General features: G+C 47.2%; 2 protein-coding genes across 3 annotated transcripts; one reads left to right on the forward strand and one right to left on the reverse strand.

Annotated features, from left to right (window-relative positions):
- The first annotated feature begins 1,306 nt into the window (after window positions 1-1,306).
- GGCX (gamma-glutamyl carboxylase) lies at window positions 1,307-19,266 on the forward strand. Its single transcript, XM_004388242.3, has 15 exons — window positions 1,307-1,414; window positions 1,792-1,962; window positions 4,093-4,251; window positions 4,558-4,723; window positions 6,664-6,742; window positions 7,206-7,312; window positions 10,414-10,577; window positions 10,919-11,184; window positions 11,352-11,483; window positions 12,622-12,773; window positions 13,187-13,356; window positions 13,538-13,668; window positions 14,007-14,154; window positions 14,321-14,516; window positions 14,957-19,266. Exons 1-15 carry the CDS (start codon window positions 1,372-1,374, stop codon window positions 15,147-15,149), a joined length of 2,277 nt encoding a protein of 758 aa, XP_004388299.1. The 5' UTR covers window positions 1,307-1,371; the 3' UTR covers window positions 15,150-19,266.
- MAT2A (methionine adenosyltransferase 2A) lies at window positions 18,919-26,455 on the reverse strand. Of its 2 annotated transcripts, XM_023742343.1 has the most exons (10): window positions 26,073-26,284; window positions 23,079-23,156; window positions 22,870-22,992; window positions 22,510-22,622; window positions 22,284-22,427; window positions 21,865-22,083; window positions 21,461-21,643; window positions 21,187-21,320; window positions 20,500-20,555; window positions 19,236-19,448 (listed from the first exon to the last, which is right to left on the reverse strand). In XM_023742343.1, the coding sequence occupies exons 1-10, from the start codon at window positions 26,161-26,163 to the stop codon at window positions 19,348-19,350; spliced, it is 1,242 nt and encodes a 413-aa protein (XP_023598111.1). In that variant the 5' UTR covers window positions 26,164-26,284; the 3' UTR covers window positions 19,236-19,347. The 2 variants fall into 2 exon arrangements, with proteins under 2 accessions (XP_004388300.1, XP_023598111.1); XM_004388243.1 differs by having other exon boundaries at window positions 18,919-20,555; window positions 26,073-26,455.
- Window positions 26,456-27,197: the final 742 nt, after the last annotated feature.

Here is a 27,197-nt window from a genome sequence, read left to right on the forward strand (position 1 = left end):
TGCATTAAAGAAAATTCTTGGTGTAAACTTTTTACATGATAAATATTGAAAGATATAACCCACATAAACAAAGGCTCTTTAGGGTCCTCAATAATTTCTAGGAGTGTAAAGTGGTTCTACCACCACCCATGAGTCAGAACCAACTCGACAGCACCTAACACCACCACCACCACCACCACCCATCTGTCAGTTTGTCACACTGTGGCTTCCATGCTGCTGTGATGCTGGAAGCTATGCCACCGATATTTCAAATATCACAGGGTCACCCATGGTGGACAGGTTACAGCAGAGCAGCTTCAAAACTAAGACAGCAGGAAGAAAGGCCTGGCGATCTACTTCTGAATATCAGCCAGTGAAAACCTCATGGATCACAATAGAACATTCTCGTACTTGCTTGCTTTGGACATGTCATCAGGAGGGATCAATCGCTGGAGGAGTACATCAGGTTTAGGGAAGTGGAGGACCAGCGAGGGTGGGGGAGGCTCGGTGAGACAGCGTGTCACGATACCCAATGATGACGGTTACGTTTCATTCTGTTTTCATAAGGTAGTCATGAGTCAAAGTAGATTCCAAGGCCGCTATCTATTTACCTGAAGTGGTCCTAACATCAAAAAGTTTGGGACCTGCAGCTCTAGGATGCTCTCCTCTTTTCTTGCTGACCAATCTCAGTGCACGCAATTGGGTATTATAATTTTGTTCAACAGTGAGCTCTCCAAGAATCTTCCCTGAGAGACCACATTCTACTCACAGCCTGCTCCGCATTCTCGCTGCAGTTGTGTTGTTTCTGTTTTCCCTACCGCTTTCAAACCTTGGGTTCTTTGGAGAGAGAATGAAGGGATACGCGCACTTGTTCTAGGCCAGGGCAGCCCTTTCAGGTGCGTCTTCAACACGGCGGTCAACGTCTCTGGGTTAGAGTCATATATCTGCGCCCGACTCCTCACATCAGGGGACATCCCAGGGTCACTACAACCTGGAGAAGCCTAATGAGGACGGGGACGGACACAACGAAGTTGGAGGAGCCCGGGGTCCACCTAGGGGCGAAAGAGTGAAGGTGCCTCTGAACCCCCAAAGATGAGAAGCGCGGTGCGCTGGCTGAGAGCCGGGTCTAGAGCTTCCCCGCCCCTTCTGCGTCACTGGGTATGTCGAGGCCCGCCCAGCCCTCAGCGCCGTCCCGCCCCACGGCTCCCTGCTCCGCCCCCTGCCACCAAGCAGGGAGTCTGGCGCCGCGGCCGTGGCCCTTCCCGACAGTGCTGGCGCTTTCTGGCCGGCCGCGCATGTGCTGAAGTGTCGGGGAGGCGGGACTTGCAGGAGCCACCGCTTTTGGCTTGCCTTGCTGACCCTGTTGCTGCGGCGAGTTGTCCCCGCGGGACCATGGCAGTGTCCAAACGGTCCACGCGGTCCCTACGTGGCTCAGGTAGGCTCAGAACCCCGCCCTCGCCGTAGAGAGAGGGGCGAGAACAGAAGGACCGCCTTGTGGGACCGGGTGAAGTTGGCCTTCGTTTGGAGAGGGTTTGCAGACAGATTGCGGTCTGCGGTTTGCGGTTGATAATGACATTCACGGGAGCTTTGAGGCTGGAGGACTGTAGTCTGAGAGGGGTTCGGGAGCATTGCGGGGTCCTGGGTGAGGGACCACATTGCAGGGTTTTTTTTTTTTCTGATAATCTACGGTCAGTGGTAGAACCCAGGTGGGCCGAAGCCCTGGGGCGGGTGGGGCTGTGATTTTTGTGATTTTAAGCACCCCTCCACAAACACACGCACACATAAAAAATGTTCTTCATTTGTTGGTTGCAGATAAAGTACAGAAAGACAAGGCTGGACAAACCTCAGAGCCTAGGCAGGGCAGCCGAATGGGAAAACTCTTAGGTTTTGAGTGGACAGATTTGTCCAGCTGGCGGAGGCTGGTGACCCTGTTGAATCGACCAACGGATCCTGCAAACCTGGCCGTCTTCCGTTTTCTCTTTGGTGAGTCCAGTTTCTGGGAGGGGCTAGTTCAGTTGACGATGGGAGATTGATAGCAGTTATTTGTCCATTTTTTCGTGGCGCAATGGTTAAGCGTTTGATTTTTAACTGAAAGGTCAGTGGTTTGAACCCACCAGCTGCTCCGTGGGAGAAGGATGTGGCAGTCTGCTCCTGTAAAGATTGTTGTTGTTAGGTGCTGTGGGGTCTGGTCCAACTCATAGCGACCCTACGTACAACAGAACAATCACTGCTGGGTCCTGTGCCATCCTCGCAATTGTTGTTATGCTTGAGCCCATTGTTGCAGCCACTGTGTCAGTCCATCTCGTTGAGGGTCTTCCTCTTTTCCGCTGACCCTCTACTTTACCAAGCATGATGTCCTTCTCCAAGGACTGATCCCTCCTGATAACATGTCCAAAGTATGTGAGACAAGTCTCACCATCCTTGCTTCTAAGGAGCATTCTGGCTGTACTTTTTCCAAGACAGATTTGTTTGTTCTTTTGGCAGTCCATGGTATAGTCAATAATCTTTGCCAACACCATAATTCAAAGGTATCAATTCTTCTGGTTTTATTTATCATCCAGCTTTCACATGCATATGAGGTGATTGAAAACACCATGGCTTGAGTCAGGTGCACTTTAGTCTTCAAAGTGATGTCTTTGCAAGGCTGTAAAGATTACAGCTTTGAAAACCCTATGGGCAGTTCTACTCTGTCCTGTAGGGTTGCTATGAGTCGAAATTGACTCTGGTTTTTTGGGTTTTTAGTGGTTTACCTCCCTTTTCCTCAAAGCTGAAGATACTGATAGAATGCAAAAGATCCTTGCGGAATTTAGAATCAAATCCAGCTTTGTCTCCTATTAGGGTTCGATGGGCAGAATGCTTTGATCTGAGGCTATAGGAAATGTAGAGACAGAAGAACAGGGACCCATTTTGCTTGTGGCATGAAGTTACCCAGTGGCTATGGTAAGGACTTTAGAGAAACTGGGCAGGGGTGATGGGTCAGACATTTTGGCTGTGTCTCTGTAACCCAGAGCTTCCTAACTCATAGGCCACAGCGTGTTACAGATGTGCTGAGAGATTAATCACTTCACCACAGCGGTTTTCACCTGGGTGCAGTTTTGCTTCTTGGGGACATTTGGCATTGTCTGGAGACATTTTTAGTTGTCACACCTTGGGAAGGGGGCTGCTGGCATCTATGTAGGGGCAGGGATTGTGCTAAATGTCCATAATGCAAAGGATAACCTCTCCCAACAAAGAATCACCCATTGCTCTCGAGTTGGTTCCAACACATAGTGACCCTGTAGGGCAGAGTAGAACTGCCCCATAGGGTTTCCTAGGCTGGATAGGTGTTTGGCTGCTCAGCAAAACGTTGGCAGTTCGAATCCACCAGCCGCTTCTTGGAAACCCTATGGGGCAGTTCTTTTCTGTCCTGTAGGGTCACTATGAGTCAGAATCGACTCGACAGCAATGGGTTATGGGTAATTTTTACAGGAGCAGTTTGCCAGGTCTTTTCTCCCACAGAGCTGCTGGTGGGTTCGAACTGCTGACCTTTCAGTTGGAAGCTGAATGCTTAACTACTGCGCCGCAGGGCTCCTTAACAAAGACCTGTCTGGCCTAAAAGGTTAATAGTCCTGTGGTTGAGAAACCCTTTAACCGGAACTGGCTCCCTGACCTAGGTAGCCTGTTGTGTTTACCCTCGTGTTTACCCTAGTGTGTTGTCCAAATAGTACTGTTTTCTGAGTGTGCCAGGAAGCAAAAAAGGTTGAGAAACACCCAAGGACACTTTCTGTAGCCCAGTAGAACAGACCTTTATAAATATAACGGTGGAAACCCTAACAGTTTTTACAGCATTTTGTGCATTTCTCTCATTTAGTTCTTACTGAACCCCTGTGAAGTATTATGATCCCCTTTGACAAATGGGGGATTGGCTTAGTGCATCCAGTGGCTGTCCAAGGTCACACTGCTGGCACAATGCCTAGCACAGGGCAGGCTCTCAGTAATTATTGTTGAGTGAATGAATAAATGGCAGAGCCGGGGTTAGAAGTAAGTCTGACACTGTTGCTGGGTGCACTCTACTGTACTCCGCTGCTTCCTTAGCTGAGGCCTAACGGGCCCCTCCCCTCACTGCCTTCTCAGGGCTGTTGATGGTGCTGGACATTCCCCAGGAGCGAGGGCTCAGCTCCCTGGACCGCAGATACCTAGACGGGCTGGATGTGTGCCGCTTCCCCTTACTGGATGCCCTGCGCCCGCTGCCACTTGACTGGATGTATCTGGTCTACACCATCATGTTTCTGGGTGAGGGGAACTGCAGAAGAGTTGACTGGTTGACTGGTCTGCCTAAACACAGAAATACAAAGCATGTTGGTGAATGACCAAGGTCTTGGGCTGCTTATTTTACTTTGCTGTGACTTTCAATGCTGTGTGTCGTCTGAGCTGTGACTCCATAACTCTTCTTTTTAAAATAACATTTAATTTTTCGTTAGTTTTAGCTGATTATAAAATGCCTGATGACTTTTCTTAATCCCACCCAAAGCATGTTCCAGGGGAGCTGGGCCTGTGGTGACCCTTTGACCTCTTAATCCTTTCTCCCACAAATCCCAGGGGCACTGGGCATGATGCTGGGCCTGTGCTACCGGATAAGCTGTGTGTTGTTCCTGCTGCCATACTGGTATGTGTTTCTCCTGGACAAGACGTCGTGGAACAACCACTCCTATCTGTATGGTTTGTTGGCTTTTCAGCTGACGTTCATGGATGCAAATCGCTACTGGTATGAGTCTGGGGGGACAGAAGGGAGGGTTAGCTGGGTCAGGATGGTTGCCAGCAACAGGGACCCACTGAGGTCCTTGAATTTGCCCAGCAAGCATGTTTTCAACCATACTTTGCTGCACATGATTACAAGGTCACACTTTAATTTGGCTGACTTTGGGAGGGGAAAGGGGACAGCCACGTTGGGGCACTTAGAATGCCAAAAAGCAAAATGGCTCCATTCCCACCCCTTCATTCTTCCCATATGTCCCAGGTACCTTGATCTATCCACTTCCTGTAACTCTCTTAGAGAGAAGAAGAGAAGACTAAAGCCAGACATAGCTGTTTTCATATGCTTCAGGGTGGGCATGTGGAAGAGGGAGCTGACTTTCTCTGTGTAAGCCCAGAAGGGAGAGTGAGAACCAAGACTGAAAGTTGCTGTGAGGCAGAGATGATGTGAGAAGGGGAGGGCCCACCAGAGCTGCTGTCCTGGGAGGAGGTGACCTTCCGTCTCTGGCTTAGATGACCGTCTCCAAGGGGAGGTGGTGAAGGTATTTGGAGACAGGGTGGCAGGTCAGATGATCTTTAAGGATTCTGCCCATTGTTAAATGAAAAGCAGATATGAGGCGGGGTAGGGAATGACTGAAAGGGGAACAATAAAAATGTCTGAGGTAAAAAAAAAAAAAAAAAAAAACGAAAACCAAGTATGAGATGTCAGTAAGATGGACTCAGGAAAAAAATCTCTAACGTTGAATTTGTTAGAGAGTTATGTCTTAATTAAGGTTTGCTCATTAATACCTCCCCCTGAAAAACCAAGCCTGTTGTCATTGAGTCGATTCCGATTCATAGCGACCCAGTAGGACTGAGGGTTTCCAAGGCTGTAATCTTTACAGAAACAGACCACCACATCTTTCTCCCACAGAGCAGCTGGTGGGTTCAAACCACCAACTTTTCGGTTAGCTTAACCACTGCGCCACCAGGGCTCCTGCTCATTAATACAGCCATACAAATACCCCTTTTGTGAACCTGTAAACTCATTCAGAATGGCCAGCTCTGATCATAGAGAATTAAGAGGCAGTTTTGACAATATCCCTGGAAAGTTCAATTTTCATGACTTTACACAATTAGAAAAAAATACCTGTCACTCACTCAGGGCTTTCTACGTGCCAGGCACTATACTAAACACTTGACAGTTTTTCCTCAGTACAACACCATGAGGTCCATAGTGCTGTTCCCATTTTATAGATAAAGAAACTAAGGCTTTGAGAAGTAAAGGATTTGCCTCAGATGACATAGCAGGTATGAGCCCGAAGTGAGAACCCAGGTCTCCTTGACTGCAGAGTCCTGTACTCTTGACCACAAATGTAAGCTTCCCCTTTGCCCAACTTCTCTGCTTACTCATTGTCTTCTAGAAACCTGCTTTGCTTCCCTCCCCAGAATACACCTGGTCTCCATAGCCTGGGTTATCAGTTCTCTTCCAGGATAAGTTGTTAGCAGGTGTCTTCTGGCACCGGATCCTGGCATCCAGGTCTATGAAATGTCATTTTGTGCTGTACATTATTTTGCTGTTAGTGTTTTGAATTTTTTTTTTTAAATAATGTACTATGTGTATATTTATACACACTTTTAGCTTTTCAAACACTCCCTTAAATTTGTTCCCTTCTTCACTCATCTTCTAACATTGTAGCCTTTTTCCTGATTTGATTCATTAGGACAAACTCATTTGCTAGCTAACTAATGGTAAACATTGAACTCTTTGTTGTTACCACTTACTAGTAATATTTCTCTTACAACTTATAGTAGTCACTGTTACAGTTTGCTCATATAATTCTAAAGGGCCTCAGAATAGCCCAGAGAACCAGGGAGGATCTGGACGTTCCTGGGATAGATAGGATTACCACATTTCAAAGGAAAGATGGAAATGCGACTAGACGAAGAAGCTCCTTACTTCCCTCGGTGTAGGTCTGTGGATGGTCTGCTGAGCGCCCGGAAGAGGAATGCCCAGGTGCCCCTTTGGAACTACACAGTGCTGCGTGGCCAGGTACAGGGTTTTGCACAGAGGGAGGTGCTCACTGACAGCCAGCACATCAGCATGGCCATCATACTGCTGGACTCACTCTCTCTGCCTCCCTGGATCTTCTCTTCTCTCTTTCGCTGGAAAGCTAGGCTTTCCCATTTTTTCCAGTTTCCTAATCTCTGAGTTCACTCACTTTGTCGTGGAAAAGATACAGCTCTGTCCCTGCTAAAATTAGGGCCCTCATGAGAGAAAGGATCACATCTGTGGTTCTTAACTTTGGCTCTGGTGCCTAATAACAGGCCTGGTGTTGGTAGGATGTCAGTACATACTTGCTGAATGGGTGAATATCTGAAATGAATGACTAGAGGAATGGATCTCCTCTTCCTTGGGCCCTGGGCTGAGGTCAGAACTCACTTTATTCTTGACTACCTGTAGAAGATGAGATTCTTATTTGTTTGAACATTTGTTTTGTGTTTTGTGTTTGCAGATCTTCATTGTGTACTTCATTGCGGGTGTGAAAAAGCTGGATGCAGACTGGGTTGAAGGTTATTCCATGGACTCCCTGTCCCGGCACTGGCTCTTCAGTCCCTTCAAGTGAGTGGCAGTCAGGGCAGAGGCTCGCTGAGGTACAGAGCAGGTGACTCGTTACCCTCGGGTCTGCAGGAATGGCTGTTCTTCCTGCTTTGTCTGAATTTGCCACGTACTTTCCTGTGTCCACTCCTCACCTCCCTATTCAGCAGAAGGCAGGGTCGGTGATAGAGTCCTAGCTGCCACCGGGTGACCTATGATATTGATAGGAAAGAAGGGAAAAGTAGAAAAAGGAGAGAGCCACACTAGGTGACTCAGTGAATGAGTCAGGGCCCCCAGCAGTTGCCTTGGGTGGTGCCTGTGTCCTGTAGCCCCTCTTCAGGGTTCCTCAGCGGTGAGCTGAGAAGATGGGCAGAGTCAGTGTTCTGCTCTGACAGAACGGTTATTGCCAACTCTTTCCACAGCAGAGGTTCACCTCTCCTTTCTGTCCTCTCTTCCCCATCTTGTTTTACGTTGTTCTTTTTCCTTTTCCTGTTATTTGCCAGTTCCTTCATATTTAGCCAAACAGTCACCTTTTTTTGGGGGGGGGGGAGTTCAATTGTATTATTATTAAATTATAGGTAATTCTTATGTAAGTGTTGATTAAAGTTAAGAAAAAAATAACTTCCCATCCCGTAGACTGGAATTCTCACTGGGCCTGACTATGATCTCAGTCCAGGGTTTGTCATCACCTGGAGGCTCTGGGCAAAGGCTCGATGCTTTCCCTACGCGTGGGGAGAGAGGGGACCCAGGAACCCCAGCAGACACCCAGCAATGGGGGGCCGTGTGCCGAGGAGGAGCCCCATTGGCTGCCTGCAGGGAGAAGCCACTTGTGACAGTTTGGCCTCCCTGAGGTTCGGCTCAGTCTACGCTTCAATCTAACAAAACATCTACTCTGTGTCAGAAGTGGGGCTAATGCTGACTGTGAAGGAGCCCTGGTGATGCAACGGTTAAGCGCTCCGCTGCCAGCCGAAAGGTTGACAGCATGAACCTACCCAGCAGCTCTTCAGGAGAAAGACCTGTTGATCTGCTCCTGTAAAGATTACAGCCAAGAAACTCTATGGGGCAGTTGTACTCTGTCACATGGGGTCACCATGAGTAAGAAACTGACTCCACGGCATCCAGCAACAACAACACGTGACCGTAAACGCAGCATAGAACCCAGCTCAAGGGAACTCCTGACACAGTGTCATAATGGTTATCACTGACAGAAAGGTTGGTAGGGAGCTCCAGGAGCTGGCTACTCGTGGACGTGGGAAGGGGTCAGAGAGAGCTTCCTGGAGGAACTGAAAGAACAGAGGCTCGACGGATGCGTGGGAGGATTCCAGGAAGAACTTCTGCACTTGGCTATAAGATGAAGAAGTCCATGCCAACCACCCGCGGGCCACCCATAGGGCTGTGGAGAGGGTGCAGTGGGTGGTGAGCAGAGCGGGGTTGCTAATGAATTGTAAAGTGCTGACTTCCCTGGAGACTCTGGTTCCTTGTCGGTTTGCCCATGACCACAGGTATTTTATTTTATTTTTTTTATTGTTGTGCTTTAGGTGAAAGTTTACAATTCAAGTTAGTCTCTCATACAAAAATTTATACATACATTGTTATGTGACCCTAGTTGCTCTCCCTATACAGTGACAGCACACTCCTCCTTTCCACCCCAAACCTCCCATGTCCATTCAACCAGCTCCTGACCCTCTCTGCCTTCCTATCTCGCCCCCGGACAGGAGCTGCCCATTTAGTCTCATGTATCCACTTGAGCTAAGAAGCACACTCTTCACGAGTATCATTTTATGTCCCATAGTCCAGCCTCATCTTTGTCTGAGGAGTTGGGCTCGGGGAATGGTTTCACTTCCGGGTTGACAGATTCCAGTGGCCATGCTTTCTGGGGTTCCTCCAGTCTCAGACCATTAAGTCTGGTCGTCTTACTAGAATGTGAGTTCTGCACCCCACTCTTCTGTTCCATCAGGGACTCTCTGTTGTGTTCCTTGTCAGGGCAGTCATTGGTGGTAGTCAGGCACCATCTTGTTCTTCTGGTCTCAGGCTGATGAAGTCTCTGGTTTATGTGGCCCTTTCTGTCTCTTGGGCTAATAATTTCATTGTGTCTTTGGTATTCTTCATTCCCCTTTGCTCCAGGTGGGCTGGGACCAATTGATGCATCTTAGATGGTTGCTCACTAGCTTTTAAGACCCCAGACGCCACTCACCAAAGTGGGATGTAGAACATTTTCTTAATAAACTTATGCCAACTGACCTAGATGTCCCCCGAAACCATGGTCCCCAGACTGCCGCCCCTGCTACCCTGCCCCTCGACGTGTTTGGTTGTATTCAGGAACCTTATTAGCTTTGGTTTAGTCCAGTTGACCACAGGTATTTTAACAAGGTCCCCAGAATAATTCTGAGACCGAGTAACCTGTTTTAGGCTCTCTGGCCACATACTCTGCGCTAACGGCCTCGGCTTCCTAGGGGGACAGCCAGCAGCACCCAGATAGCATGTGGGCCTGAGACGTGGGGAACCTTCCCTGGACAGTTGCTTGGAGAATACATGTAGTCAGATGGAGGTGGGACAGGCTGAGGAGCCACTGGACTAGCACCACGGCTCTTGGGGACATGAAGAGGGATGGGCAGAGGCCAATCATGGGATGAGAAGCTTGCTTGACAAAATGGGCCATGTCTGGGGATGGGGAGGTTCCGCTTAGTCCTGTGATATCTGGACGGGGCCTATCTGAGGCACCACGCAAGGATGTGGTTCTGCAGGTGACTGGCTACAGGGGGGCCTTTGCAAAGTGCCATCCAACAGTCACCTTTTAAAGTTTGTCCTAATTCATAGTCTCCATGAGGAGCCTGCCCCCTGCCCCCACCCCCCACGCACTTTCTCAATCAAATTTTGTCCTCAAAGATCTGCCCTTGATTATTGCATAGGGCATGCTGGGAAAATTTGGACATCTAGCGTATGAAAGTGAGCGGGGTTAGAAAAGTACTGTAGGGTGGATTAGATACCTTAGGAGTTCTACCCACCCGCTGGGGTAGACCCTTTGACAAGGACAGGGTAGCAGAGGTGTGTTTTGCCATGAATGTGCTATGAATGGTGAGTTCTCCGGTGGGCTGGTGCCTGACTCTTGTCCCTGGTGTCTGCAGGCTAGTGTTGTCTGAGGAGATGACCAGCCTGCTGGTGGTGCACTGGTGTGGACTGCTGCTCGACCTCTCAGCTGGCTTCCTGCTCTTCTTTGATGCCTCAAGACCTGCTGGCCTTTTCTTCGTGTCCTACTTCCACTGCATGAATTCCCAGCTTTTCAGCATTGGTCAGTACCTGTATTCAGGTGGCAAGCAGGAAGCACAGGTTTGCAGCAGAGGACTAGGCCAGAGGCAGTATTCGGGAGTGGGAGATGTGCTGGAGTAGGGCTAACTTGAGCCAAATGCAGTCGCTCTGAAGTAGGATTAAATTGGGATGAGAGGATTGGGGCTCCTGGACTCAGCATGTCGTGTAAGGAATCTCTGGGAAGTACAAGGATCTTACAGTTCAGAACTTTCATTGTAAGTGCAACACCTGGCAGAAGCTTCCTAAGGGAAGGGGATTGAAGGAATTCCCCTTGTTCCATCCAGCTGAACTCCTGAAGTGCTTATTTTCTCTCTGCTTTCCTAGGTATGTTCTCCTATGTCATGCTGGCCAGCAGCCCTCTCTTCTGCTCCCCTGAGTGGCCGCGGAAGCTGGTATCCCACTGTCCCAAAAGGCTGCAAGAACTACTGCCCCTCAAGGCTTCCCCTCAGCCCAGTGCTTCCTGTGTGTATAAGAGGAGCCGGGCCAAGGGTGGCCAGAAGCCAGGGCTGCGCCATCAGCTAGGAGCTGCCTTCACCCTGCTTTACCTCCTGGAGCAGCTCTTCCTGCCCTATTCCCATTTCCTCACCCAGGTATGTGTGGGCTGGGGGCGTGCCGCAGAGGCCGGGCTTGGTAAGTGCAGGGGTGGCTATAGTAGGGAGAGAAGAGGGCTGGTTTTATAGCCTGTCTAGGTAGAGGATGGAGCTAGTGTGAGAATCGTTGTTGTTTGAGCTGATTCCCCTCTGCCGTGCCTCCCCAGGGCTATAACAACTGGACAAACGGGCTTTATGGCTATTCCTGGGACATGATGGTGCACTCCCGCAACCACCAGCATGTGAAGATCACCTACCGCGATGGCCGCACCGGCGAGCTGGGCTACCTTAACCCTGGGGTGAGACGTCTGATGTTGACAATGTACCGTTCTTCAGAGCCCCCTTGAGCTTTGGGTCTGGTTTGGTCCTACACACACCATAAAGTACAACAAACTTGGGTCCCTTCTGCTCTTTCTCAGCAGCCAGGATGAACCTTCTTTTGTGTGGGTTAAGATAGGCCAGCGTCACTCACTGTATTGAGTTGAGATTTTGCCTTTAAGATTTAGGAACGGTAATAGCAGCATTATTCACAATAGGTAAAAGGTAGAAACAAGCCAAGTGTAAATCAGCAGATGCATGGATACACAAAAAGTAGTATATCCATGCCAAACCAAACCAAACCCGTTGCCGTCAAGTCGATTCCAACTCATAGCGACCCTATAGGACGGAGTAGAACCCCATAGGGTTTTCAAGGCTGTAAATCTTTACGGAAGCAGACTGCCACATCTGTCTCCTTGGAGCGGCTGGGAGTTTGAACTGCCAACCTTTTAGTTAGCAGCCGAGTGCTTTAACCATTGTGCCACCAGGGCTCCATACCAAAAACCAAAAAACCAATTGCCATTGAGTCAATTCCGACTCATAGCAGCACTATACATACAGTGGAATATTATTCAGCCATAAAACGATATGAAGTTCTGATACGTGCTGCAACACGGATGAACCTTGAAAACGTTATGCTGAGTGAAATAAGTCAGATAGAAGAGGACAAATGTATGGTTTCACTTACATGAAATATCTAGAACAGGCAAATGCATAGAGTAGATTCGCAGATACCCGGGGCTGGGAGTAGGGGAAGATGGGGAGTTACTGCTTACTGAGTACAGGGTTCCTGTTCAGGGTGATGAAAAGTTTTAAAAGGAAATAGTGGTGAAGGTTGCACAACATTGTGAATGTAATCAATGCTACTGAATTGTACACTTAAAAGTGGTTAAAATGCCAGATATTATGGTGTGTATATTTTACCACAATTAAAAAAAAAAAATTTAGGAAAGGTAAGTACCACTACCCCAGCAGTGAAAAATTCCCTCCCAAAGGCAAGTTGCATTTTCTTCTGGCCAAAGAGGGCAGCAGGCAGGGGTGTGTGTGCAGCTGGCAGGGCATGACTTGTCTGGGAGGTTGCTAGCGTAAAGGTGAGACTAACGTACGGGTTTGGGGCAGGTGTTCACACAGAGCCGGCGCTGGAAGGATCACGCAGACATGCTGAAGCAATATGCCACTTGCCTGAGCCGCCTGCTTCCCAAGTACAATGTCACTGAGCCCCAAATCTACTTTGATATTTGGGTCTCCATCAATGACCGCTTCCATCAGAGGTGGGCAGTGGGAGCAGAGAAGGGGGAGAAGAGCACATGCTTCCCAGTGTTGGCTTGCTTGGGAGGCTATCCCTCTGGTGCATGTCCTCGTTGATTTGGTTGTGGGTATAGCTGATTGCTTGCAGCAGGGGGCACCATCACCCAGAAAAAAAGTTAACTGCCTTGTTCTTTTAGAAATGTTAACAGGATGGTTTCTAGGTAGCCACTAACCCCCATTCTTCCCAGTGCTCCAAAGTCTCTTTCCCTCCCTCTCTCTCTTTGCTCTGGACTGGGCAATAATGTGCTGACATAAAGCCATTTTTTCTGTCTGGAAACGCTGCTCTCTCTGCCTGGAAACTGATGAAAGGAACAAAACTGGAAGTGTGGTGTGTGGGTAATTGTGGCCTCCATAGAATGTGGTTTTCTTCTCTCAGGATCTTTGACCCTCGTGTGGACATCGTGCAGGCTGCCTGGTCCCCCTTTCAGCGCACACCCTGGCTGCAGCCACTCTTGATGGACCTGTCTCCCTGGAGGGCCAAGTTTCAGGAGATCAAGAGCAGCCTGGACAACCACACTGAGGTGGTCTTCATTGCAGACTTCCCTGGTATGAAGGGCAGTGAGGAGAGCCTTTGCTTTCTGTCATCCTGCCTGCCTTGGCCAGGGATGCTGCGTGTGGTGGGGGGAACCTGAGGAAGGTGGTAGGGTAGGTGTAATGTCTTCGTTCTGGTTGGGAGTGAGTTCACTCTGCGATGAGTTGGGATGGTGAACACTGTTGCCCCTGGCAGGGCTGCACCTGGAGAATTTTGTGAGTGAAGACCTGGGCAACACTAGCATCCAGCTGCTGCAGGGGGAGGTGACTGTGGAGCTGGTGTCAGAGCAGAAGAACCAGACTCTTCGAGAGGGAGAAAAAATGCAGGTATTTTCCTGGGATTAAGAATGGCAGAAAGGTTAATTGGAAACAACTTCTGAAACTTGAGCCAAAACTGCCTCATGAAGTCATCTTTAAAAAAAAGGATGGAAGGATGTTTCGGTGAGCGGCATTCATTTATTAGAGATTCAGAGTGCTTTACCATAGCAGTAATGCAGTGTGGGCTTAAAAAGCAAGGGCCCCTAGGGCTGGTTAGAGGTCAGGTGCTTCAGCCTCCAAAACACGACGAGAAGAAAGATGCCAGGAAGAGTAAGAGTAGGGAGCCCATAGGCTGGCTTGGGAAAGGTCAGAGAATGAAGTAGATCCGTTTCTTTCCCCCTTGTCAGTTGCCTGCTGGTGCATACCACAAGGTGTATACAACGTCACCCAGTCCTTCCTGCTATATGTACATCTATGTCAACACTACGGAGCTCACATTGGAGCAAGACCTGGCATATCTGCAAGAACTGAAGGAGAAGGTGGAGAATGGAAGTGGTGAGTACGTGAGCATTTAGGCTGAGGCAGTCCCTGGTTACGAGAAGTCAGGGTTGTGAAGATCTAGCCACTAGTGGATGCTCTTGAAGCTGGTGGAAAGGGAGTTAGCTCTAAAGGAGAGAAAGTTCATCTTCAGTGATTCCTCTTTTTGCTGTCTTCTGGGCAGAAACGGGGCCTCTACCTCCAGAACTGCAGCCTCTGCTGGATGGGGAAGTAAAAGGGGGCCCAGAGCCAACACCTCTGGTTCAGACCTTTCTTAGACGCCAGCAAAGGCTCCAGGAGATCGAGCGCCGGCGAAATACCCCTACCCACGAGCGATTCTTCCGCTTCTTGCTGCGAAAGCTCTACGTCTTTCGCCGTAGGTAAGTTTCACTCACAAATGCTTGTCATTGCCACCTGATGTTTGCAAGCTGGGTAACTTTTCTTTGTGAGGGAAACACCAAGGACTCACCCCCAGGAAAGGACGGTGTAGCACTGGGTGTCTCTCACTTTCCCCTCACCTTCTCCTCTCGATTTAATGAAAGAATAAATGGTGTGTGTCTGATGGGCTGCTGTCTTGTTCTGCCTCAGCTTATCTCCAGTCTCCTCACGGGTTATTCCTGCCCCACCCTGGAATCCTCTACTGGCCTGTATAAAGGAGTAGGGGTACCTTTCCAGCTGGGGTGTGGAGGGTCATTCTGGGGAGATGCTTGTATGTGCCTGGGTGATTGGGGGCAGGACCAGATGCCCCCTAAGAGCTTTGGTAGGAATTCCTATGTTGAAATAGGAGTTTGAACTGGGTGGCCTTTTTCCTCTTTTTCAGCTTCTTGATGACCTGTATCTCACTTCGAAATCTGGCCCTAGGCCGCCCTTCCCTGGAGCAGCTGGCCGAAGAGGTGACTTATGCAAACTTGCGGCCCTTTGAGCCAGCTGGAGAGTTGAGTCATTCGGACATGGATTCTTCAAATCCTAATCTTCCTGAGTCAAACTCTGACCCTGTTCATTCAGAGTTCTGAGTAGAGTCAGTTCTTGGGTTGTAGGTATAGGAACAGCCAATCAAAGGACCATTACTTACACAGTGGACATTTATATGGAAAAATTATCTCAATATTTTTTACATTATTTTTTTCTTGTCCATAGCTCTGTTTAATTCAGAGATGATAGCTTAGAGGAGCCAAGGAGATAAAGCAAGGATGGGATTTATCAATCCAAGGTTGAGGGGCCAAGAGGAGGTTAGAAACAATGTGAAAATGTCCTTATAGGATAGAGAGGTGTAAGAGGTTTAAGGCATCTAGCCCATGGTGGAAGGATTTTGATGTACCCTGACAATAATAGCTAACCACTCTACAGTGCTCACTAGGTGCCTGGCACTGTGTGAAGCACTGCGCCAACACTGCCACATTTCATCCTTAAGAGCCAGCAGCCCCACCTTACAGTTGGAGAACTGAGGTTTCGAGGTGATAGTTTGCCCAAAGGCATTCAGCTAGTAAGGGATGGATTGATAGTTTGAACTCAAGTCTTTTTGACTTAAGTTCCTGTGCCTTGTCTAATTTTCAGAATCGCTGATAAGTTCTGAAATAATGCAGTTAAAAACTTGTCTTCTCAGTTACAAGTATGATTAGAATGGTAATCAGGTTCTAAATGTACAGAGTAATTTTATCTTTACTACAATCTTGTTCCTTCTTTGTTTCTGTTATCTGTACAGCCAGTAAGTTTTTCACTACCAATTGTGAGAATACAGGTATGCGTCGTTTAACACCCACTGCACATTCTGTGATCTGAATATTGTGCGAACACCATGTTATATACGGGGGAGAGGCTTGCAGGACAGTCACCGGTTGGGCCTGGGACCTGTGTTGCCACCATGCTGAAGGACTTTGCAAAAACTTTGGCTCAACCACTGCAGATCTCTGAGACCCATGCCTGGGACCTGCCCAAGCACTGGGGTGGGTGCATGTGCACTCCGTCCTGCTGCTGGTTTCCTTCCCTTCCTTCTCCTTCTCCCCTAATAGGCTCTAAACTTTTCCAGGCCCGCCCACCCCAATTGGAGCGGGGATAGCTGCCACAAGGGCATCCCCCTAGGGGGCTGCAAGGGCGTCCTTGAAGTCCCTGCGAGCACGGTGGGATAGGCAGCTGCGGATGGGCTCCGGGACCCCTGCTGCCCAGGGGTGGGGCTGATTAGGGACCAGAGAGCTAGTGAGAAACAGATCGGATCTCCCTACTTAGCAAAGTATGTCTACCACATCCTGTTCTCTGGATCTGGATAACCTGGCAGGACCAGGATGTCTACGGGTCAGATGTTGCCCCACTAGTCATTAAATGACACATACCTGTAGTCAGAAAAGCATCACCAAAGTTAAATAAGGAAAATTAGATGATTGGTAATATTTCTCAAAAAGTAAATTCAGTATTAGGCATTATTCTAGCCTTTAGTGGGCAGTTAGTGGAAAACAAACTTGGTGAGGGATTAGGGGGTGTTTGCAGTCACTGTAGGTCTGGATGTGCAAGGGTGATGCAGGAAGCTTCTCAGTCAGTAAAAATTTACCAAAGGTGTGGAACTGGGCTGGGAAGCAGGAATGCATAATAGCAAAAAAAGGGTCCCTGCTGGATGTGACAGAAACCCTGGTGGTGTAGTGGTTAAGTGCTATAGCTGCTAACCGAAATGTCGGCAGTCTGCATCCACCAGGCACTCTTGGAAACTCTATGGAGTTCTACTCTCTCCTATAGGGACCATGAGTTGGAATTGACTCAGTGGCAACATTTTTTGCTGGATGTGGCCGTCAGCTCCCATTAAGATAACAGCCTTGATAACGCTATGGAGCAGTTCTAGTCTGTCCTTTAGGGTTGCTATGAGTTGGAAGTGACTCATCAGCAGTGGGCTTAATTTTGGCTCCAGGAGCTTATGGTTGGTCTCATGGCAGAGGCTGGCAGTAACATGAGGACAGTGCTTTGGTAAATTGACAGAATTTGAAAAAATTTAAGGTTCTCTTCCCATGCCTACATTCCTCCCCACTCCCATACCCCTTAGACAGTGGTCCCAGGGTTCTTCTTGGGCAGCTGCCTTTTCACAGTAAAGTGATTATGTCCACTCCATGGTTTCCAGTAATAGATTTCTGTTGAGCCCTAGACTTACCTATAGCTCTACCTGGATATCCTACAGGACTGTCTATCCTTACACTTATTCATCTCTAAGTCAGACCTGCTTCTCCTAGGGCAGGCCCACCATGTAGGTTGTGCAGGCTGGGCCTGCAAATAAAGGAACCCACTGAGGATCTAGTGGAGCCTGGTGGAAAGTTCTATAACAAAGTGTTACATGGGCTAGGAATGGCAGTGGCACAGGATGTCCTTATCACTTTGCAACTGGTACTGTGTTCTTTACCCGTGGTCAGCTCTTATCCCCCCCGCCCCCCACCCATTAGACTTACTTAACTGGATAGTTGTTCACTTTTTTGGGAGGGGACTCTTACTTTGAGGAGGGCAAGCATGCTTGCCCATATTAACTATTGAGTTTACCACCTGAGACCCATTTCCCCTATGAAAGTATTAAGGTCATCTAAATACTAGTACAAGCTATTCAGATTGCAGGAAGGATCTGGCTCTGCAAATGCAATTCTTCTGAGTGGGTTTTCAGTGAGAAGCCAGGTGGCTTTTCTCATCCTACTCCCAGTATCTGAATCTTTGTCACTGACTAGGTGAAATGCAACTTTTTCAACCTAAATACAATTTATAATGAACATTCCTTTCCCTGGTACTTGCACTTCACGCTTTCTCAGCTATTTGTGATCATTCTTAACACTTGCCATTTCATACCTCCACTCCTTTGCTTCAGTTCTCCCACACCTGCTCATCTACCTTTATCTTTGGGTAGGCCTCTAGGAGGCTCCCTCTGTCCTCAAGGAGCTTAAGTTGAGGACAGAGGGAGCCTCCTAATCAGTTCTCATATTGGGCCAACATGGATACTTGCCCTTTAGATGGCCCCTGACAGGCATCTAAAAAGCTTTTTGAAAATACTGGACGCTGAAACGTTTCTTCAATGACGTGTAAGGTTGAGGGTCTAGTTTCTGTAATTTGGAGTTTCACTGATGCCCTGGAGTAGCATTTCCCCAATAGCAAGTCAAAAGTAGATGCATAAAATGCCAGTGGAAACATGTTAGCTGGTTCTTGTCTAGGTCTACCCAGTGTGGTGGATAGGCCTTCTCCACAAACTGCCAGAGTGAACTTTAAACCTTTGGAAACGAAAGACCTTTTTAACTGTGATCTTGTCATTAAAAAAAATTCATTTTTGTTGTGCCCAAAAACCTGTTCCTGCATTACAGCACTTCTCTAACAACTCACCCAAAACTAACTGTTCAGCTATGACCTGACTGAAGATCTTATTTTTAATATACTCCCTTCCAGCATTAAGACTAGCTTGGCTAAAGTTCCAAATTTCCAAAACTATATATAACCAGGCTATCCTCTATTAGGACTTTTGGTATAAGACATGAGAAGCATGTTATTGACAATGTAGGAGTAACTGCCCCAATAGGGAGACACTTGTCAACTAGAGAGCAATGCTGGACAAACAGGCAAATCTTAAAAAAAAAAAAAAAACTTTTCTATCAGGAAAGATTCTAAGCTTTGGTACCTTTAAATTAGCCTGTACAGTTCGGTCCAAAAGATGAGCTATTTCCCTGAGCCATGGTAGGACTGTAGATACAAATTATTCAGAGTTAAAGGTACATATACAATGAATTCAGGTTATATAAAATACCAAAGACACTTTTTAAGGAATAGTGGACGCAGTTAACGTAGAACCTAGCATTTTATTTAGATCTTCATTGAACTGTTGGAATTGAGAACCAGACATACGTAATAAACCTCCAAAAATAGATCCTGAAAGGCACTTTCTGCTTAGGGCAAGCAGTCATGGAATAAGCATGTAAACAAGCTGGCTTCTCTGTACCACACCAGCCAAGTCAGCTTTCTCCATGGCCAGCCGCACCAGCTCTGCCCTCCCTTCTGTTAACACCAGCCAGACCCCCTGTAGGTATAACCCAAGGTTTTTCTGTAGGACACCTTGGCCTACCTGGGAATGCTGGAAACATGTTAAAGGAATCATGGTGTCGAGGAAAAAAAAAAAAAAAAATCCTTTAAAAGCTGCCATCTGAGGTGATGGCTTCTCTGTACTTACGCCATACCCCAGAATACAATAAATAAGCAATTAGAAAATGTTCAAGTATGAAGGGATTTCCTCCTCCCCGCCAAAAGCACTGCTCTCTGAAGGAAGCTGGTTTCTCTGTAGCTACACCAGCTGTTCAGAAAGCTCATTGGACCTGGTTTTGAAAACAAAACAAAGTTAAAACCCTGGGAGGAGTTACTGTGCAGTGTGGAGTACTCAGTCTTTCTTATAAAGAAAAAAAAAAAAGTTATCTGGTACCAAAGTGTGCAACCTACAGACCCTTAGGTACTACCCCTGTGACTTCTCTGTATGACATCACAAGGGTGCCAAGCGCCTGTTTTTCTAGAGCTAAGAGTTGGTGAGGTTTGGCTAGTGCTGAAACCATGCATAGGATTGGTTTACTAAATAAAAACCTTATTACGTACGTCCTCCAGAAGACAGCTGAAAGTGGAAAGATTTGGATTTGGTGCTGTTTAAGAGGTGGCAATTAAAGAGCATAAGCACCAGGGAGATGGTTTAATGGTAACTGCCCTTTTCTTTTCTTTTTTTTTTTTTGATGTCAGGCTAGAGCTCCAAATGGAACTTGCGTTACATGCAAGACTGATTGGATAGGGAACACTCCCCGACAAAGAACTAGATAGTTAGAAATGAATCAAGTTAGAGGGAGGTGAGGGGAGGCTTCACATTCATAACAGAGCTCAAGACATTACAAATTCATGCTGACAGGGCTATGGCATTGCCAGACAGAGGCTATAATGGAACTACGAGTACTTTACGTGCACATTACAAGAACATTTTCAGCATTTGGTGGGAAAGTCAATGCAATTAGGACTTTAGAGGGTTGGGTGGTAGGGCACAAAGGCTCAATTTCAAAAAGCATTATTTACTACAGTGTTGTCTGTTTCTAGGCAGTTACATGGATCACCTATGCTCACTAAATTCATTATAATGGTGAACAAAACACCAGGGACAGAATAGCAAGCCCAACTTACAGTCCCCCACAAAAACTAAAATTTATGTCATTAACTAGAGTGACTGCAACTGATCAGGAGCTGAAAGAGGACAGGAAAATTTAGGAACAAGGGCCCTTTCCCTCAGAGCTTGAAGGCTTCTCTGTAGCCTACGCCAACAAGTCTGGGGAAAAAAGGCTAACACTTTTCAATATTTAAGCTTTTTGGGAACTTCCCATGGGAAGCTGTCCCTACCAAAGTGGCCATAGGCTGCAGTCCTCTGATAAATTGGCTTCTTCAGATCCAGATCCCTGGAATATACAAGTCCATAACTTAATATACAGCATTCATTTAAAATAAAGCAAAACAATCAGCAAGACTCATTTTCAAGAGCTCTGGCAAATGAGTTCAGTTCTCTGGGGAATGCTAGGAAAAAAGTTTGTGGCGAAAGTGTTACTTCCCTGGTGTCCAAACTCCTTGCACAGTCCTTATTAACTATAGTTCTTGTTTTTCCATCACTGGCTCAACAAATATGAAAACTTGTCATTATCCTGAAGAATTCCAAGTGTCAAAAGCTCATCTGAGATCATGGAATACTTACCAATGTCCCACAGCCCCCACCCTACCATGTTTATTTTCTTTTTCATAGCCTAGAACATCCCATTTAGCTGTGCCAATTTCTTTTAAGTAAACATCCTTAGGTAGCGCAAGCCCACCATCAAATGTGAAGGATTTTCGAAGCTGGTTAGCCTAAACCACAGAGCGTTAAAATTTTAGATTTTTTAAATAGGTAATTTAAGCGTAACATTATGTTTCTAGGAATGATAGTAAAATGTCTTTCTCAATGAGTTATCCTTCACGCTTTCACCTCCTAGGATTTAAAGAGTATATATACACACCCACTCCCTGTGTTTTTCACTAGCAAGACTTTACCATCTTTACCTGACAATGACCCCAGGGCGGAGGTCAAAATTCTTCTTCACAATCTCTAATAGCTCTCTCTCACTCTTCTGAGAGGTGCCATAATGGAAAATGGAGATAGACAATGGGTGAGAAACTCCAATAGCATAAGAGACCTAAAAGAATTCAAATGTCATAAGAGTCAGTGATCTAAAAGACCCACACACTTGTGTAATACACTGGTATACAACACCCACCCCCCCCCGGTTCTTACATGACTTTAAAAATCACTCCAGTTACATAGAAGAGTATATACCTGAACAAGAACCCTTCTGCACAGACCTCCTTTAACAAGGGATTTTGCCACCCAACGAGCAGCATAAGCAGCTGAACGGTCCACCTTGGTATAATCCTTTCCTGAAAAGGCACCTCCTCCATGAGCACCCCAACCACCATAAGTGTCCACAATGATCTTCCGGCCAGTCAAACCAGCATCACCCTGAAATTACAGGATTTAAGTCACTTTAGGCCTAATCCTTTCCAGTGAATGGCTCTAGGATCAGGTTGCTAAATGCCTACTGTTTATCAAACAAGCATCCTCAAGATTCACATGCAGGCTTCAGAAGGCCTAGAAAAAAGGTGGTGATAGCTAAAACTTCAAGTAACCATCACAAAAGATACAGAAAAATACAACAAATGAATGCCATTGTAAGGCCTTACCTGAGGCCCACCAATAACAAATCTGCCACTTGGCTGTAGGTGGTAGATTGTATCCTCATCAAGATACTTCGCAGGTACAACTGCTTTGATGACTTTCTCCTTTAGAGCATCCCTCATCTCATCAAGACAAACTTCTTCATCATGCTGAACGGATATAACAATTGTATGGACTCTGATGGGAAGCACAGCACCTCGATCCTGCATATACTGCACAGTCACCTTGAAGACAACATAGGTTATCAGCTGTAACCAAACAATAGCTTTATACTCAGTTCTCTACTTGATAGGCTATTTTTTCCCCAGTTAATGAGCTATAGTTAAGTGAAAACATAACTTTACTGATTTTTTTTGTGCTAATCTAACGTGAGACGTCATGTAGCTTTATGATAACTTGACATGGAACTCAAATCATCACTTACTTGAGTTTTAGAATCTGGGCGTAACCAAGGCAAAGTGCCACTGCGGCGTAGTTCAGCAAGTTTGGCATTGAGCTTGTGTGCTAAGACAATGGTTAAAGGCATACATTCTTCAGTTTCATCAGTGGCATAACCAAACATCAAGCCCTAAAAAAAAGAAGTCACTAACGTGATCAATCCAAGCTTTAGAATTTAATGTTATAAGAGCTGCAGATAGCCTCCAAGATACCTGGTCTCCTGCACCAATGTCCTCCTGATTCCTGTCAAGATGAACACCTTGAGCAATATCTGGCGACTGTTGCTCCAAGGCTACCAGAACATTACAGGTCTTGTAGTCAAATCCTGTAAGCAGAAAAATGCTTTGTTCTAAAAAAACAAAAAAAACCAATACCGTTGGAATTTCCAATACTGCTAAAGTAATCAAGTATTCCTAAAACTCAGGTAGAAGGAAAAGAATCAAGTATTCTAAAATTATACAACTTGAGTTAAAGACTAGCAGGAACATTCTAGAAGATAGTTTCTTCAACCCTCACAGGCTTTAACTGGAGAAAAATGAAGACCTTAGAAAAGCCAACTCATTAACACTCACCTTTGGAAGAATCATCATAGCCAATGTGTTTAATGGTTTCACGAACTACTTTCTGGTAGTCAACAGCAGCTCTGGACGTAATTTCTCCAGCAAGAAGGATCATTCCAGTTTTAGCAACAGTTTCTAATAAAAGAAAGGTTTGCACTCAAACGAAAGTAATCTTCATATTACCTTTCAATCAGTTAAGCAAGCACGAGTTGTGAACTTACCACAAGCCACTTTGGCATCAGGGTCCTGCTGAAGGTGGGCATCAAGGACAGCATCACTGATCTGGTCACAAATCTTATCTGAAAAAATAAAATTCCAGGCTGAGCTTCTTCAATGTACTATTATTTTAAGTACGTCATGCTCCTCTTTCTGTAACTTAAAGATCTTTGGAGATATCAAACTTAACTGTTGTCTGATTAAAGCACTGCTATACCAGAAGCCATCTGCCTGAACGTGCTGGATATAGTGTTGCATGTTACTTGAAAACTCGACATCATGGTTATTAATTTAGTTGCACAAGCCCATCAATTCAGATAAGCCAGAACATACAGCATGTTTAATACATTTGAACCTTTTATAACATACGCACTTTAAACCTTACTTACAAGTACTTTGTTTTCATCCCTAAGAGTATTTTTTTATTGTAGTTTAAATGAAGTTTACATTTCAAGTTAGTCTCCCATACAAAAATTTATACATAATTATGTGAGCCTAACTGCTCTCCCCATACTGAAACAGCACACTCCTTTCCACCATGTCCATTCAACCAGCTCCTAACCCTCTCTGCCTTCCCATCTCACCTCCTGACAGAAGCTGCCCATTTATCTACCTAAGAGACACACTCTTATGTCCCACAGTCCAGTCCAATCCCTGTCTGAAGAGTTGGTCTTGGAAGTTGTTTTATTTCTGGGCTGATGGAGAATCCAGGGGCCATGCTTTCTGGGGTTCCTCCAGTCTGTCAGACCATTAAGTCTGGTCTTACTAGAATTTGATTTCTGCACCCCACCTTTCTCCTGCTCCATCAGGTAATCTCTGTTGTGTTCCCTGTCAGGGCAGTCATTGGTGGTAGCCAGGCACCATCTAGTTCTGGTCTCAGGCTGATGAAGTCTCTGGTTTATGTGGCCCTTTCTGTCTCTTGGGCTAATACTTTCCTTATGTCTTTGGGGTTCTTCATTCTCCTTTACTCTAGGTGGTTGGGACCAATTGATGCATCTTAGATGCCTAAGAGTATTTTTGATATTTTGAAAAAATATGTTCCCGGTCAAACAATTCCCATTGTTAAATAAGCAGCCACATAACTGAGATATTACTCACGCAAAAACAGAAACGTGGTGGCATCTTCAAATCCACGAAAGCGTAAGCATGAGCAGCAACATTTAGCTTTACAGTATTTTTACCAATGCATTTTCTTCCCAAAATGTTAAAATTTGAATTATAAATCTAACAAATCATAAGACTAATGGTTATTTTGCTTGTCACGTTATCAATTTCTTTGATACAGAACAGTCTATTAATTTCCAGCCTGTCTCCTGATCTTAAGGAATACCAGTTAGGGCAACATGAGAATTAAGGTCAATTAATAGTTAAATAATGAAAAGAAAAACACTTTATGAATAAAAGAAATAGAATTGTTTTTTGTTAAAGTAGTCCAGGAATATAAAACAGGGCTTCAAACTCCCACTGGTAATTTGCCTTTACAAGTTCCACCCTGCCCCCCCCCCCCCAAAAAAAAAACTGCCATCCAGTTGATTCTGACTCATAGTGACCCCACAGGGTTTCCCAGGCTGTACATCTCTACGGAAGCAGACTGCCACATCGTTCTCCCACGGAGCGGCTGGTGGTTTTGAACTGCCAACCTTTTGGTTAGCAGTCGGATCACTTTAACCACTGCTCCTACAAGTTCCCACGCAATGTTAATGCTGCTTGCTGGTTAGGGAACAACTCTGAGAACAACTACAGCAGTGATTCTCAATTTATTATACATAAAAATCACCTGGGAATCTTGTTAAACTGTACATTCTGATTCAGTGTATCTGGGGTGGAAATGCAAATTCTCAGCAGCAGCTTGAGCTGGAATGAAGCCGTTGGAAGCCCTGGATTCCAAAGATCAGTTTTTAAAAAGGTGGTCAAAATGGTATACCCTCACACTGAAGGAGGACCAATCCAAACAAAAATCCAGAACACCTCACCTTCACCAATCCTGCGCTCATCAGGATCTTGGGTTTATCATCTCTTACTACTACCATTAGGTTGCTCGTGGGATTTTATCAAGCACAATAGACTTAGAAACAGACCTTTAAGCCCTAAGACTATGTATTGCGGTCACTCTAAGAAACAGCAGAAGCAGTGTAAACAGCAAAATAATGATCTTTATTAAGTGATGTTTTCAGGCCAAGATCGAAGGGTCCTGGGAAAAGCCTCATTTGTTCACGTGTAGAATGATCTCCATAATGGCGGATAAGTGGACAAAGCCGACAGAAGGAAATATGCAGTAAAACCATGCCTGACGTTACGTACCAAAGATTTTAAAAGGAAAGCCACGGCACGTGGCGGCTTAGAGTTAATTCATGCTTCTCATCCTTTTCACCGAGGGCCCAAATAAGGGATGCCTTCACCAACGTGCGCTATATTTAGTTGAAGGCTGTCACTTTGATGGCAAGGCCGTATTCGGCCTGGGCCCATGTCGGCTCTCTTCGGCGCGGGTAACGACCGAAGCCAAAGGGATGCAAAACGGGCATGGATGTCCCCAGGCACTGGCCCCCTCAAACCCAGGGCTCGGAGGCCCAGCGGCTGCCGGAGCCCAGATGCCACACGCGGCAACCACGTGGTTGCGGCTGCAATGCGGGGCGCGCGCTCTCGAGAGCCGGCCGCGAGCACGCGGGGCGGATTGCCCATTTGAGGACTTTCGAACGGCAGGGCGGAGAGAAGGAAACCGTGCCCTTCCCGGGCACAACACAAGCTCGGTGGCCCCCACCATTCTTATTTTCTGGAATCTTCCGCAAGCCGAGGCGCGCGGCCGGATGGGAGGGGGAGGGGAACGGCGGCCACGCGCTCGGCACCGGCGGCGCCACGAAGCAGCAGCGCAGCCGCGGCTCTTCCCACCGCCCGGCCGAGAAGGACAGCTAGCGCGGACACCCGCTATCCGCGGCGCTCGGCCGGCCAGGTCCCTGCCCAGCGCCCCGCCCTTCGCTTAGCTCCAGGCCCCGTGACCTCACCTGGATGGCCTTCCCCCACAGACTCTGAGGTGAAGAGGAAAGTGCCCTCCTCGATGAAAGCGTCGTGGAAGCCGTTGAGCTGCCCGTTCATTTTGGTGACGGTGGTGGTCAGTGAAAGTGGCGTTGAAAGAAAAGAGCAGCAGCGAGGAGACGACTGCGAAATGCGCAAGCCAGAGACAGCCTCCCACTCAAGATAGGTCGGGCGGCGCGGAGCGAACGAGACGGCGGGCGGTGCGGCCCAGTATTTATAGAGCAGCGCCCGCGCGCGCCCGGCCGGGCCCCGCCCCTCCGCGCCGCGCGCCAATGCACCACTCGCGCGGAGGCTGACGGAGAAGGGGCGGGGCGCCGAGGGGAGCCCGGGCCGAACCACTTTGCGAGGAGGGGGGAGGGAGCGGAGGTAAGGAGCCCCTCATGCGAACATTTAGTTATCTTAAGCAGTTATAACAAAACGTAAGTGGAAATATGGGTAGACTGGGTCGTTGTGCCCATCCATGCTCTACGTAGGAGGAAAAGCAACTAGGGCTTTACGGACGTTCTCCCCTGTTGTGTGACATGGCACCTCCCTTTCGACCGTTTGCAGGGTTATCCCGCCGGGAGGTCGCGTACCCCCACGGTGACATTGGGAGTCGCTGGGGGTTTTGTCCTCTAGTCTCGTCCTGAGGGTCTTTCTGGCCGCCAACCTTTAGATTCTCTGGTGACAGTGCCAGCCGTCCTCAGCCATGTGAAAGTGGCCATTTTGGCTGGTCAGCGTACGATTCTAAGCACGGCCTTATTCATCTCCGCCCTGCTCACTGTCGGCGGCTGGAACTCCTGAGGGGCGACCGCCCAATTGCTAGTAATTTCTTGGCTAATGCCTCTGCGGTGAAAATGGCCGAAAAGCAGATTCATAAGAGGGCTACCCTCAATTTACACGATTGCTATCCTTCCCCCAACCCCCAAGTCTAGTTTCTGAGAGGAACCCTGACCCTTTTTTACCTTAAAGTGGAGGCCCCGCTCCAGCCTTTTCTCCAACTCGGCTCCCCCCCCCCCCCCCGAGAGAAAGGAGGCTGCTCACAAGGCTGCCCCTGCACTTGCTGACTTTCTTGTCTTTGGGGGGAAAAAAATCGATGTTTGAAGTGTAATTTC

Source organism: Trichechus manatus, unplaced genomic scaffold (genome assembly GCF_000243295.1).
Source record: "Trichechus manatus latirostris isolate Lorelei unplaced genomic scaffold, TriManLat1.0 scaffold00208, whole genome shotgun sequence".
NCBI lineage: Eukaryota > Metazoa > Chordata > Mammalia > Sirenia > Trichechidae > Trichechus > Trichechus manatus.